We start from the raw sequence: 15,173 nt of genomic DNA, 5'->3' as shown, positions 1-15,173 counted from the left end.
GACCGAGTCTCCTCTACCCCATGGGCGGACATACGCCTCAGAGGCGAGACACAGTCCCCCCTCCCAGAGAAGGCCCGCGCGGAGATGGCCCCTAAGAGACCTTCTCTTGGCCAACACAAGCCCTCCCCAGCACCCGGAGACAGCCCCCAATCCAGGGAAGAAACGGCTCCGGGGGCCCTACCCTCAGGAGAGGGATCCCAGAGCCCCTAGAAGACAACTCAGAGACCCCAGCCTCATCCCAAAGTGCTTCAGGGAAGACACCCCCGTAGGAGAGATGGGGGAGGGCCAGAAATATCCCTTCCCGGACAGCTTTAGAGATAGCCCCTTCCCTGGGAAGAGAGATGGCCCAAGACTGACTTGTCTTAGGTACTCCCAGGAACCCTGGGAGGAAAACAGGCTCCCCAAAGAGCCTGGGTAGGGAGGGGAGACATGCTCCCATGGTTCCCTAGCGGGAATACATGCTCCCCAGAGATTCCCAAGAGGAGACAGGGGCTAGAGAGCCCCAGAGGTCACGGATACCCAGAGACATCTCCAGGTGAGGAGATGCTTCTGGGACCGTAGGAGAAAAATATGTCCCCATACACCCTCTACCTATGGAGAGACATGCTCTAAAGTAGGGGGATGAGGACCAACAAGGGCCCCTCTAGGAAGACACTGACTGGGTCAGGCTGGGTTTGGGGGGGGTCTCCTCTGGCCAAATGTCGCTTATTGGTACATAAAACTGTACGCGACACAAGGCATTGGGAAGGGGCTTCACAGACCTAGGACCAACAGGGGTAGTCCCCAGTGCTGTCACCAGTCCCCTGCCCACCTTTGGTTTCACCTCATGAGTGCCCAGGTGGTGACAGACTCAGCACCCTGACCCCAACCAGGGTGTCAGGGGGGGCTCTGCCTTCGTCTGTGGGAAGGACTTCTGCTCTGTGCTTCTCAGCCCTCCCAGCCACCTGGGCTACCCCCTTCCCTCTGGCTTCTCCATTGTGCAAAATGCTCCTCTGCCCTTCCACTCGGTGCACAGGAGTCTCCAAGGCCAGGGCAGGGTACCCAGGCCATCAGAGGCTTCCTGCAGGGGTCCATCAACCCCAGGGATGCCTCTCATCCGGACCACCCTCTTCACCAAGCAAACGGGCCACATACAATCTTTTTACCCCAATCCTGACCTCCAGGACCCAGGACAGCTCTTGAGGCCCCACCCTCTGGGCACCTTATGCTACCAACTCTACCACTATTGCACCTGCCCTGTTTGTGCGGGGCCGGGGGTGGGGGGCTGTCTTTTTAACAGGCCCCCAGCCCACTTCCTGGGCCTCCCCGAGGGAAAGGAGCCTTTGGCCAACCCTCTGACCTGGCTGCTGCCACCCAACCCACTCTGCCTACTGCCCCCCATGGAAGGGCTGTGGGTGCTGGGGCCACCAACCTAACGATGCTCTCCTTCCCAGCACTGTTACCCCAAACCAAATCAGGGGTAAGGGAGCAGAGAATAGAGTGATTCGACAGCACTCCTCTGGCTTTTCTGGGGTGGGGATGGGGTCTCTGGGTTACAGGAGTCAAGACCCCAGCGGCACAGCTCCCAAAGGCACCAGACAACCCAGCAGCCTGTACCCGCCCCTCCCACACTTGGGCCACTCCCCCCCCCAAGCTTAGACTAAGTCAAGCAAGGGCCATAACCTGAGTCTCCAGCCTCCTAGCCTGGGCCCCTGGGGAGCTGGAGAGGTATGGGCCAAGGCATTGGGGATTTCTGGAAGGAAGAGAGGCTGAGGCTAGGCTTTGAGATGGCCACAGTGGGAGATGGGGCTCAGCAGGATGCCCCTCACACCCTGGCCCCGAGGTGAACAAAAGAACTTCACCTCATCATGGCTGACTGGGCTTCTCTGCCCCCCAATCTCCCTCCCCCTCCCCCATCATCGGACCCCTGACCCTGGCAAAGGGAAGCCCAACTGGAAGAAGGGGGCCTGGAGCCCGGGGTGCCCTGAGGCAGCCCTTCCCACCCCCTGAGATCAAGGCAATGGTGGTTTTACAGGCTGACGGGTCAGTCATGGCAGGGGTTGGGGGCTGGAGGGCAGGGAGGGGGAAGGGTGCCATCTCCCACTGGGAGGCAGCAACCAGCCACCCCCTGAGCAAACCTTCCTGCTCCCAACTCACCCAACCAGGCCAGAGGCACAGTCATCCCACCCCTGTCCAGCTGCCCCCCACAGCCTCAGGGCCCCTCTGTGATGCTCATATGGATGTGGGAGGCCAGCCTGAGCTGAGCGGGGATCCCCCCCAGGGCACAGCGCAACAGTTCCAAAAAAATAGAGATTTGTATTTTTTAAAAAAATTAAATAAAAGCCCAGCTCTGCTGATAGGCGAATGTCACCCCCATCCCCACCCCCACCCACCCCCTGTTTCCTGGCCTGCACCCCCATCCCACCATGGCCCCAGGGGTATTTACAACACGGAACAATAGAGGCCTGGGGTGGGGGCACTGCGGCAGGGTGGAGGGGCACAGGGCAGGTTCCCCCCCACCAGGGGTCCCCCAAGACAACACAACATCAACGAGAAAAGTTGCAAATCAGGCAGAAATGGGGACATCATTCCAAGGTCCTTATATACAGACACTGCATGACCAGCAGGGAAGGGGCAGCCCAGATGGGGCCGGGCATGGGCATGTGGCAGGCAGGTGGGCCAGCCCAGGAGCAGTACTGGAAGACAAGGCCTCCACCCCACTCCCACCCCATCCCCACCCCACCTTTGGTAACAAAAGCCCTTCAGGGAGCTCCCGGTGGTCAAGAGTTTCCTCTGGGAGGTCCCAGGGAGAGGGGCTCCCCAGTTCAGCCCTGCTTCTGGACTGAAATGGGGCATGCTATCCCCACCCTGCTCGGCCATGTGGGAAACAATGAGTTGAAAGTGTGCTGTCCACCCTTGACTCCGCCATCTGCCCAAGTGAGGGGTGCTCCCTGGAAGTTGACAGAAGGGAGCCCAGTCATTGAAGAGGAGCCCTCTGGGGCATCAGCTGGAAGGTGCCCTATAAAGGGGAAGAAAGGGCTCCTGGGAGAGCTGGGGGATGGAAACAAGGGAGAGGACCTGGACCCTGCATGGGGTAAGGGCCATCGTCGTTGTGAGGCCAGTACTCCCCCCGACTCGGGACCCTGGCCACAGAGTCCGCATTGGACTGGTCAAGAGTTGGGCCCTGGAATGGGCCCATTTGGGAGTTGGCCAGTGGCTGGGGAAAGGAGTGGCCACCGGCCAGGAGGGGGCTCACAGGTAGATCTCACGCTTGGCCGTCTGGGCAGATGCCGGTGTGGCTGCGGGTGGGAAGTCCGAGGTCTGGGTCAGGGGGATTTCCTCCAAGGTGGCCGAGTCCTTGCAGGAATCATGGCTACTGTGGGAGAAGGCACTGTAGGAGGGCAGGAGGCGCACGGGGGCCGTTTTGGTGTTCCGGTCTTCCGGGGGGCTGGGGCTGCCGGCGCCCGCAGGCTCCTGCCCTCCTCGGTCCTGGTAAGGCACGAAGGTGGAGAGTTTGAGGGCGCTACTCTTGGTCCGGCGGCTGGGAGACGACTGGCCAGGCATCCAGCATGTGTCAGAGTGGCCAAACTCACTGCACTCCCGGGTACACGTGCCCGTCATGGCGACATCAGGCAAAGGGCGGAGGTCTGAAGAAGAGAGCAGGAGGACAGTCATCAAGAAGGGCAGCCTCAAAACGTTCTGCTCCACGGGCTCCCACTGGCATCTGCATCCTGTCTCAGAACAGGTACACGGCTGTCCTGCCCAGCAGACCTGCACCCACCGGCTGTGCTCTTCCTCTCTCCTTGACAAGCCCCACCCACTCTCTAGCACTGTTCTACACACACACAGCCACAAAATCGGCCATCAGACGGGTGCGCAGACACACAACTCATCTACACACTCCATAGTCTGTCTTAACAGGCTTACACATGCAATTCCACCCTCAGGTAAGGCTGCAAAAACTCCCATCCTCCTTGAAGGACCCAAGTGGCTCTCTGTCTCTGTCACACACACATACACACACACAGATCAGCGTGGACACACAAGTTCACTCCACTGGGCAACAAAGATGGGCACATACCTTACTTCTACACCCCTCAAGCCTCACATGCTTCCAGCTGTCCTGAACCGTGACACAGTACAGCAACACCTTGCTTGAAAGCCAGGGTGAGGGGCAAGCATCTCTGCGGGTGTTCGCACACGAGTACACTCACATTCATACAGCCCCTGCCCACCTCACTCCAGCCCCCTCACCAGCCACCACCTCTGGCCTTGCCCCGGCTCCCTGCCCAGAATACCCCCGGGAACAGGCGTTGGTGCCTGACACCAGCAGTAGCCGGTATGGTTGCTGGGCAGCAGGGGGTCTCCATGGGAACAGCTGGGCCATGAGCACTTCCTGTCACAGCTGCCCCAGCTCTGCCCTCACTCGGGGACAGCACCAGGCGGTGACCCACCCTCAGGGACATGACGGAGCAGCACTGCCTGGGGCAGGGGCTCCCCTGGCACCACCCACCCTGGATTGGCCTCCTGCCAGTGCAAGGTGAGGAGGGGACAGCTCTGTTGTTAACCCTCAAAGTGCCAAGGCTCTTCAGCTCAGGGCAGAATTGGGGGACCCAGTGTGGCACGGAGCACTGGGTGGGTGGGGCTGGGTGCTGGGCCGAGTCCCACAGACCCCAGACCCCAGAGCAGTTCCCACATACCTGGCACTCCGCCTCAGGGCCTGCTCCGGCCAGCCGGCTCTGCGCGGGCACAAAAAGGACGAGACGGGCATGAGATCACATGTGTAGACCTAGGGCCTGGGAGTTTAGACAGGGCCTCTGACTGAGGGGTGGGGATTGGAGCTTTTCATCTTTTAGGGGCTAGGACGCTTGGATCAGGGAAGGAGTGAGACCCCAGGGTAGTGTCAAGTCAGAGTTTTTCCACCCCAAGGACTAGCTGACTCAGGCCCCCTCTCACTCCACTGGCTGCCATGGACACCTTCACGCCTGCACACGTCCACACACTTGCATGCACGTCCTGACAGCACACGTCACCATCCATTCCCGTGCTCACCTCTGCCCCAGCCCAGACTTCCATCCTTCCATCACCCTAGGACTCCTCCCAGCCAGGCTTTCCCCTTTCAGACCTCCGCACAGCACCTCCCTGGCCACACACCACCCGCCTCTCCACAGGTCATCAAACCCTTCTCTGAGGACATCCTCAGAGAAGGGGCCCAGTCTCTGTTTTCAAGGCCTTCCTACCCCACTAGGGGACCACCATCTACCTCCCAAGGTTTCCTCAGCATTACCCGAGCCTCTGGCCACCATTTTCAGATCCCTGTTCCCAGGGAGGCAGTCTGAGATCTTGCTGAAAGCAAGGGCTCTGGACTCAGAGAAGCCTGCGTTGGAATCTCTCCCAAGTCTGAAGCTTCCTAGATGCTTGACTTTGGGCCAGTGACTTTACCTCTCTCAGCCTGTTTCCTCCACTTTAAAGGGGCACAATAAAGTTCTCAGATCAGAGTGGCTGTGAGGAATAAACAAATATATACCTGGAGACCCGCATGGTGATTACTATCAAACACAGAAGAACTCAATAAATGGAGGATGTTTTTAAGGTGTCAACGCCATTCTCAGGCTTTTACACATTCCTGGGATGCCTGAACCATGCTGACACTCCTCACCATTCTCGGGGTGCTCCATCTCGCCTATGCTGCCATCAGGGGTGGTGCGTTCATAATGATCTTCAGGCAGGGCCAAAGGACCGAGTCGGGGTCCTGAGGATGACTTGCTGGATGGCGTCTCAGACTCCTCCAGGCCACTATCATAATAACTGTGCTGGGATGGGTCCTGCAGCTCCTGGGCCTGGCTAGTGGCCGAAAAGGTGACACGGCGGTGAGGTAACTGCAGGGAGAAAGAGTGTCACTGTTGGCCAGCCAGCTCGCTGAACTGGGCCCGGCACCACCCCAGCCCCAACCCCAGATCCAGCAAGGACGCCCCAGGTCTTAGCAGTAACCAAGAGGCCCAGCCCGCTAGCACAGTATAGACCCCCAAAAGCACAGCCTCCAAAAGAGAACTGCCCCTTAGTTTTAGGACAGCTCCCAGTATAGCTAAGTCCACACGCGGCACAGGCCCCAGTGTTATTATAGCCCCCAGACCACCACAGTAACCCTAATCCAGCACAACCACATGTTAGAGCATAGCCCTTCTAGTCCTAGCTCTCCAACATGGCACAGGCTCCCTTTAATTGCAGAGCAGTCCCTTAAACAGAGTAGAGCCCAGCACCAAAATAGTACAATACTAGCTAACCCCAAATGCCAGCACGGCTTCTAAACACCAGCACAGCCTCCAGTTTCTAGCATAGCTTCCTGAAAGCAGTAGAGTCTTAACTCCCAAACAGCTCTTCAATGCCAGTCCCCTAATTTCCCAAAAGCATCCTCCAAACTCCAGCTCCTCACCTGCTCACTGCTCTGTAACCTCCCATGGCCTCCATCCAATGAAGCGGTAACCTCCTCCTCATTCTGTTTTTCATCCCCGGTTTGCAGCGCTGAGGCAGCCTCGGTACTCCCTGCTGAGCGCCCTCCCAGCCAGCCCCCAGTCCCACTCATTCCCCTCCAGAGAGGCCTTGCAGTGGAAAAAGATGGGAAGAAACAAGAGAGATCCTGTGACAAGCCAGGGCACCTGGGGTTGGGGAACAGAACAATAAAAACTCCACAGTCCCCCAGATCAGGAAACAGAACACTGATTGTAGAGGGCAGGGCCCTGGGTGAGCCAGGCATGGCATCCACCAAGGATTAGGAAAGCTGGCCTCAAATGGCGACTCCTTTTAGGAAAAAGGAAGGAGCTTGTAGGAGTGGCCGCCAACCTGGTGGAACCAGATTTGAAGTTTAGACTGGGGGTGGTCAGGAGAGTGGAACAGTGTCTCGCTCTTCCAGCCAGCAGCCCTGTCTGCCTGCCATGGGTTAACGATCAGCCCAGGAACCTGGCAACCTCAGCCTGGCACTTGGCACAATCAGCCAGCCACCCAAACACCCACCTGGGACTGCCACTGGTTTTCCTGCCAACCAGAAATTAGGAGTTGTGGAGGGCGCAGACCCAGGGCCCCTGGAGGCCAGAGGTGGGAGCAGCAAGGCCCCCAAGCCTGCTGATGAGTCCCCAGGCTCCTCTAACCCTCCAGCCTTTGGCAGTGCTTTGTCTTTGCAAACCTTGAAAAGAGGCCATGACAATGGCCAAAGGAGGTGGTTCCAGGTTTGTAGCCCACCCCACCTACTCCTCCCAATTTCCATCCCACTGGAGCTGGGGCAGCTCCAAAGCTCAAAGCACAGGGTTTTGAGCTCATGGGAAGGCAATCCAGATCCACCTCCCCACAGCTCCAGGAACTCACATTGTGACCCCAAACACTGAAGAGTCTGGATGACAAAAAAGGTCCCCAGAACTGAAGTGTACATTTGGGGTTGAGAAGTCACAAAGGAAAATAGTGCACCTGGCATTGGGGTGAACAAGCTCCAGGAGGATTCTGGAAGGCACAGGGCAGCAGGGCTGTTGTTGCTTTGCTTTTCAGTTTTAAGACTTCAGCAGCCCTTTTTCCCTACCCGAACCCACACCTAACAACAGAGGGCTTGCGCACCAGGCAAGTCACCGAAGCTCTTTGCCTACGATTCTTTTATGTAAAATGGAGCACCGGGTTTTACACAATGTTCCCCATTACTGTATGATTATTAAATCTTAAAAGCCAAGCTCCCAAATCGCTGTTATACTCCACTCTGAAAGTTCTAAGCACTTGCTGCATATTTAAATTGGCTGCTCCTGATTTTTTAGATGCAACATATCTGAAACCAAATTCTTTTTTGTCCATCCGCTTCTCATAAGCAATGATCTTATCAATATCCCATCACCCATATTCAGAAGGCTGATGTTTACCTGGGAACCCTATGAGCCTCCCTTCCCTTCCCCATTCTCAGCTTCTGACCCAGTAGGTCCTTTCTTCCTGAAGTCAGCCAAAGCTACCCACCATTATCCCCTTTGCCACCCTCTTTTAATTTATTATGTTTTGGTACTGGGGAGCTAACCGAGGGTTTCATGCATGCCAGTCGAGTGCTCTATCACTGAGCTACATTCCCAGCCTTTTTTGTTTGTTTGTTTTTTGAGTCAGGGTTTCACTGTAGTTGAGACTGACCTGGAACTCACTATGTAGCTCAGGCTGGTCTTGAACTCACAGTGATCCTCCTGCCTCAGCCTCCTGAGTGCTGGGATTACAGGCGTGCACCACCACGCCCGGGCCCCAGCCCTTTTTAAAACAGGGTCTCACTAAATTGCTCAGGCTAGCTTTGAATTTATAATCTTCTCCTGCCTCATCATTATATCTTGTTAGTTCTAACCTTAGAGGTTCAGTCTCCCTTCCCCCTTGGGGCAATATGTAGTCTGGGCTGCCCTTGAACTCGCCATGTCTTATGTCCCATGCTAGCCTTGAATTTGTGATCCTTCTGCCAAAGGCTTCAGAGAGCTGGGATTACAAGCATGCGTCACCACACCTGGCCCTAGGGACTCAATCTCATAACTTTATCTTCACCCCCTTTTACATCCACCCTACATTTCAGTGAACTTTCTAAAACTCAGTTCATCTGAAAAACTCCTAAGGTTTCAGGGACTTCTGTTTCCTCTTGAGCTTTTGACGAGGCACCCAGCTCCTCTAATCTCACCACTCACTGCGCTCCTACACCCTCCACGCCATCCAGGACACTCCCATTTCTTCCCTCTCCCAGTCTCCAGCGCACTCACAAGGTGACCCCAGGCAAGGAGACTCGAGGTTCATATTCTCCTCCCAGAAGCCATTCCCATGTCACACGCACATTTCCCCACATTGTTTCCTCCAAGAAAGGGAGGAGCCCTGTGGTCAAATAGATTTGGAGATCCAAGAGTTGTACATGTTTAATAAAGTCCCCCACCCCGCTTTTTTTTTTTTTTTTCCGTACCAGGAATCAACCTCGGGACCTCGTGCTTGAGAGGCAGGTGGCAGAACCACTGAGCTAAATCCCCAGCCCGAGGTCCCCCTTTCTTACAGGGCTTTGCAGAACCTTTAATAGGTAAATATGATAGTGACTCACTTACGATTATAACTAACTTAATCATGGAACCCTTTATAAAAAACTAGCATAATGGATAATGGCAGACTCTCGAAATCAGATTTCTTAATGCTTTGTGTTTAGATTCTGGCTCTATCTTTAACTATTTTTCCTTTCAATAAAGTGAGTAAAATGACCTGTATCACAAAGCATTGTGATCACTGCAGGAACTAATTCATATGAAGTACTTTGCATGGTACCCTGCATTTAGCAAAGACTTAAAAAAAACAAAACAAAATGGAAAAGAGCAGCAGTAATAGTAGTTTCACAGGAAAAGCTTTACTTTGGCACTTTCCACTTGACATGGAAGATTCATTTCATCTGTGTCTTGGACCAATATAAGCATTTTTTCATTAGGGTCTGGTACTATGCTGAGCTTGTGGTAAGAAAGTAGCCTATGTGTTTTAATGACAATACATCATATAGCTCGGTTGTATCCAAATGTTACGAGAAAGTATTCAGTGCTGCTTCAAGGAGGGTTGGGTTGGCCTACATCCAAGTAAGGGACAATTCCTTGGATGCTGATGGGGGGTTGGGGTGAAGGCGGTAAAGGAACACAGGAAATGAAGGCTGCAAGGATAGCAACCGAAGGGTGGAAGGTCGATACGGGTTCCATGTGTAATGTTAAGCACTCTGTGAGGTCGGAAATTAGTGGCGGTCACCCTACAGATACTCAGTTTGTCCAGGAGAAATGAGAAGTCACTAGCTCTCCATTCCCCATGCCTACTCTTCCAAAGCCCTTGTACTTTGGGGTTGTCCAGGGCACTGGGGAGTTTGGGCTCAAAGACAGAGCTGGCGCCTTGGACCTCTTGGGAGTGTCTCAGGACTCTCTGGTCACCATGGAGATAGGTTGCCTCTGGCCTCAGAGACTCCCCCAGGACTTGAGGCCCCTTACCCACACTTTAGCCTCCCTCAGGCACAACCGAACACAGGGCAGACCCAGGAGAGTGAGAAGTGAGGGACGGAGAGAGAGAGAGTGAAAGCCAGTAGCCCGTGCTGGCCAGAGAAGGAGCTGAAGGGGAGGGAGGTGGTCTTATAGGGAGGAAACAGAGCTTAGGAGTCAGTCTGATCATGGGGTGCCCAGTAGTCAGGGAGCAGAGCAGGTCACTGCAAAAGGCTGCAGAAGCCCCTGGCCTCTCCCCAGGTCCTCCCTCCCTGCATTGCCCGGCCAGAGATCCCAGCGGGGAGACAGGCGGGGTTGGCTAATTGCCGGGTGTTGGGAGGTGTTGCAGGGACTTGGAGGAAGATCTTGTCTTGAGGGAAAGTGGCTGGTGTAATCTAGAGGCTCTTGTGGCTTCACCTGAGGCAGACAGGATAATTGCCACCCCACACAGGGGTTCTGGTCTGAGGTCGTCAGGAGTTACTCAGTTTGGTCAACCTGGATAGACTGTCCCAGGCCATGGACCCGGGGAGGAACTAGAGTGCATCTCTACATACCCCTTCTTGTTGAAGGGTGCCATTCATGAGAAGGCCTTGCAACATGGAGGATGATGTCAGGCCGTCGGGTCCAGAGGAAACTTTCTCCAGACGTGGATATGGGCACGGGGTGGACAGGGAGGTGGTGTGCTGATAGGGTTGGAGTAGAGCAGGTTGGGTCTAGGATGTGGGAAGGGGCGAAGAGTACGGATGGGGACATTGAGACAGGATCTGAGGGCGAAGGGCTGCTTCCAGTCTCTCTCACTTCTTCTCTCAGTTCCCGAAAAACAAGAAACCAAAACTCCAAAAATAGAGAACTTTATTGTCAGGGACAAGGATATAGGGAGGGGTATGGATCTGGGCCCTTCCTCCTGGGGGCGAGGAAGAGGTTAACGTACAGTATATATAGAAGGCACAAGTGGGGAGGCCCTCCTCCCTGGCAGATTTCCCGTCAAGACCCTAGGTCTCCCTGTTGCCCCTCCAGAGAAGCATCTATGGCTGGTCTCAGATAGAGACACAGATCTGGAATAGACTTCTTCCCAATTTCCCCACCTGCTTTGGTCTCCAAACACTTTGGTCCCCTGCCCATGAGTCCCCACCTGCAAGACTCAGTAGCTGTTCAGCATCCCAGCATCTGACAAGTCACAGGCCTCTCCCCAGTGGCGAGGGGCCAGAGGGAGATCACAGAACATACCTTCTCTTGGTTTCCACTCCGCCTAACTCCCGTGCCCGGCAAGGGTCATTACCAAGGCCTCGGCAGCCCCAGATCTGTTCCTTCCCCTCCCACTGCTTGGGATGGCCCCCGAATGGGCTGATGTGACAGGAATCCTGCTCCATCACTCCCACACTTCGGTCCAGATGGCCCCTTGGTAGGGGTGGGATGGGGGCTTGGGCGTGCTGAGCCGAAAGGGCTGGCCTACCTGCTTGGTGGGGTATTTGGGGGGGTTGGTGCGGTAGCTGTAGTCGGAGTACTGCTCGGAGCCGGTGGAAGTGGTGTCCCCAGTGCCCACAAAAGTGTTTGCAGGCGGCAGGTCCTGCACCACCTGGTGCTTCTTGGAGGCTGAGGGTGACTGGGGCTGCAGCTGGATAGAAGGCAGTGGGGAGTTAGAGCGGTAGTGGCGGCCCAGGTCCGGGCTGCCAGGTGGGTAGTTGAGGGGCAGGTGGATGCGGGGGCTGTCCCCAGGTGCATCACTCATCAGGTTAAACTTGAGGGACTTCTGCAGTCCAGCCTCATCTTCATCCTCCACTGGCTTCACTGGCTTCGGGGACTTGCTCTTCTTGCCCTTGCTTTTGTTTCCCTTGGAGGTTTTGCCACTGGGCTTGGGGGCATACAGGTCCTTGGTCTCCTTCTTGCCAGCCTGGTAGCCACTCTTGGCCTCCCGCTGCCGGCAGTAGCGCACAAGCACCGCTAGGGCGATGAGCAAGGCCACAGCCACGACTCCAGCCACCACACCGAAGAGGATGTTGCCACGCTGCTTGGAGCGCTCATATTCTGGGTCCCCAGCAATGTCGATATCCAGTGGTGTGTCCAGGCTGTGGCCCAGGAGGGTCTCCAGCAGCGTGCGGTTGGCTAGCGTCTCATTGACATAAAGGTGGACCAGGGCCGTGCCATAGCGTGGGGGTTTGCCGCGGTCACTGACCTTCACCACAAGGCGGTGTAGTCCATGGTGGCGCCGCTCAATCTCCTTTTCCAGGGTGATGGCACCTGAATGTGACCCAATCTGAAAGAGTCCATAAGGGTTGCCACCAGCGATGCTGTAGATCAGCTCAGCATTGACACCAGAGTCGATGTCCTCAGCTGTCACCTGGCTGACTGTCTCACCAAGACGTGTCTGGGGGGTCAGCAGCCGGTGGGACGTGTTGGAGGGGGCAGTGATAAAAGGTGCGTTGTCGTTCTCATCCAGGACGTTGATGGTGACGCCAACATAAGCTGAGCGAGGTGGGACACCGCCATCCACTGCCTTCAGCTGGAAGGTGTAGGTGCTCTGTTGCTCTCGATCAAAGCTCAGGCTGGACAGAATGGTGCCGGTTCCATTCTGGATAACAAAGTCACCATTGTCCTGTTCCACCGAGAGCTGCACCCGGGCATTCTCCCCCTTGTCCCCATCAATGACAGTCACCATGCCCACTGGACTCAGTGCCGGCATGTTCTCCATCACCGAGAAGTTGTAGCCACTCAGCATAAATTTGGGGTCATTGTCATTGCAGTCTAGCACATTGATGAGGACAGTGGCTGTGCCCTTGAGGCTGGGGCTGCCCCGGTCAGCTGCCACCACCTTCAACTCGTAACTGTCCCTCTGTTCCCGATCGAGGGATGTCTTCACCCGTATCTCTCCATTTTCAGGAGAGATACTGAAGAGACCCTGGGCCGCCGGCTCAGGCTCCAGAGAGTACACCAGCTCTGCATTAGAGCCAGAGTCGGCATCAGTGGCAGTGACCTCCGCCACCACTTCACCCGGTTTGTTGTTTTCAGGGAAGGCGACTTCAGTGACGCTCTGGGTGAAGACAGGCGCGTTGTCATTGATGTCCACCACCTGCACCTTAAGAGAGTTGGTGCTGGAGAGTGGGGGGTTGCCAGAGTCCACAGCCACGATGTCAATGGTGTAGTCTTTGACCTCCTCGTAGTCCAGTGCGGTGGTGGTCTGCAGGAAGTACTTCTTCTTGCTATCACTGCCTGTCTCGCTGGCTTGGCGCAGCTGGAAGGGCACATCACCTGCTATCACACAGGTGACAGCTGCATTTTCTCCCTCGTCTCGGTCAGACACTTGTACCAGGGCCACAGCCGTGTGCTCTGCCACATCCTCTGAGATGTTAGCCATCCCATCTTGATGGGTCACCAGCCCTATGCCTCGGATCTCAACGGTTGGGGCATTGTCATTCATGTCCTTCACGGTCACCACCACCTGGGCACGGGCACTCTTCGGGTTGGCACCACGGTCCTTGGCGAGAACTGAGAATCGGAGGGTGCTTAGGTCCTCACGGTCCACGGGACCCTGGACAGTGATCAGTCCAGTGTTTCTGTCCAGTCGCAAAAGACGCCTCACCACTTCGGGTGCCTGGTGGAACGTGTAGTCAATCTCAGCATTGGCACCTTGGTCTGAGTCATTGGCCTTCACCTATAGGGCAGGAGTGAGAAACAAGTAGTACAAGGAAGGGTTAGACCAGGGACAGCAAGGGAACAGATGCATGTGCTTTCCGAGAAGCATGTCAGACACAACACATCCAACTTAACACCCTTTCCAAAGCCAAATGTGTACTGTCCTTTCCTCAGTGCTGGCGCTGTGGTGGACCTTCCTAACCTATTTTCCTGGACAGCCCAGAGGCAGCTTGCAAATCCTCAGCAGTGATACAGTGATGGGACAGGGCAGGGTTAAAGTCCACATCACACGCCTACACTAGTCCAACCAAGCATGGGGATGAGGCTACAACTAGCAACTAGGTAAACTCTCTCATTCAGTCAAACTGGCCTTCAACATTCTAACAGCAGCCACCCGTGTAAGCAGTGGAGCTGGTGCGTACGTGTACATATACACACATGTATGGCTGTGTCTTTAGGTGTTTGGTGCATGAATGGAGACCCACAGGTGAGGGGATTTCTTTTGAAAGCAGCCAGGTAGGGATGTGGGTCAGAGGGAGCACTCCCAGTCAGGCCCAGCCATTGCTCCGTCAAACTGGAGAAACCTGTTTTAGCAGCTCCTTCAACTGCTGGCTGGCAGAGGTACCAGTGTGAAGAATCTGGCCTGAGCCTGAGGCCAGGAGGGAGGAGTTGGTGCAGGCCACAGAGCCTGCTGGCAGCAGGCTGGGCTCTCAGTATCAAACAATGAACTGTCTGTCCCTTTGCAGTGGGCACGCCCTCCCATGCTAATGCCGACGCACGCTGGCTCCAGTCTATACAAACATGGGTGGTTCAGGGCAACAGGAACCAGGTGCAACTGGCCATGAGGTACAATAGGTCGGAAAGAAATGTAAAGGTTGGAGTTAGGTAGCTGCCAGAAAGAATGTCATGGCAGGGTAAGGGTGAAAGATAGGCATGACCTGGCAATCTTTGGGGAGCAAAACAGAAACCGTGAGTTCAAATGCCAGCTCAAAGGACCATGTGACCTAGGGTCAAGTATTAACTATCCCGAATCTTAGTTTATAAATGTGCAAAAGATTAATAATAGAATTTATTTCACAGGATTATGGTGAGGATTAAATGGGATTAACACATGGAAAAATGCCTACCACTGATAGACACGTGGAAAAGTGCTCCTTCCCTCTCTCTCTCTTTTTTTTTTTTTTGCTACTGGGAATCGAACTCGAGTCCTTGTGCTTGCAAGGCAGGCAGTGGAACCACTGAGCTAATCCCCAGCCCCCTTTCTCTTTGTCCGTTCATCACCTGTCTTTCCATCGACCTACCCATCCATCCATGCATACACAGTCCTGCATGAAAAATTTGAGCTGCGCACCGTGGCCAGTGGTCCCATAAACCAAAGCTTGCTTCTTTCCTTCCTCTTGGCAGGAAATTCTACTCACTAGGGTTTTTTTCACAGAGGAGAATCCTGGTCAGGGTCTCCTAGGTACCCTGGTGTTCACTCACATCTGTGAGGGCCAAACCCTCACTATTTCTCCTACCCAACTTCAGATTCTGCCATCAGCTGTATGGCTGCTCCCCACTGTCTTTTTTTTTTTTTTTTTTTTT

At 55.1% G+C, this 15,173-nt stretch overlaps 1 protein-coding gene across 3 annotated transcripts in view; it reads right to left on the bottom strand.

Moving 5' to 3' along the window:
• Positions 1–6: 6 nt before the first annotated feature.
• The window catches only part of Pcdh1 (protocadherin 1), a 27,368-nt gene continuing 12,201 nt past the window's right edge, over positions 7–15,173 (bottom strand). For 2 of the 3 annotated variants that reach the window (XM_010613880.3, XM_010613879.3), the window contains exons 3-5: positions 11,413–13,608; positions 5,639–5,858; positions 7–3,626 (exon numbers count right to left, since the gene is read on the bottom strand). In XM_010613880.3, coding sequence (XP_010612182.1) covers positions 3,232–3,626; positions 5,639–5,858; positions 11,413–13,608 — 2,811 coding nt within the window. In that variant the 3' untranslated portion in view covers positions 7–3,231. Of the gene's footprint in view, positions 3,627–4,679; positions 4,719–5,638; positions 5,859–11,412; positions 13,609–15,173 lie in introns of all 3 variants that reach the window. The other variant, XM_019206046.2, reaches the window with a different exon arrangement.

Source organism: Fukomys damarensis, unplaced genomic scaffold, assembly GCF_012274545.1.
Source record: "Fukomys damarensis isolate Sample0158 unplaced genomic scaffold, DMR_v1.0_HiC HiC_scaffold_3, whole genome shotgun sequence".
NCBI lineage: Eukaryota > Metazoa > Chordata > Mammalia > Rodentia > Bathyergidae > Fukomys > Fukomys damarensis.
Note: the sequence above shows the minus strand (reverse complement) of the source record. Positions and strands in the feature narration are given on the sequence as shown.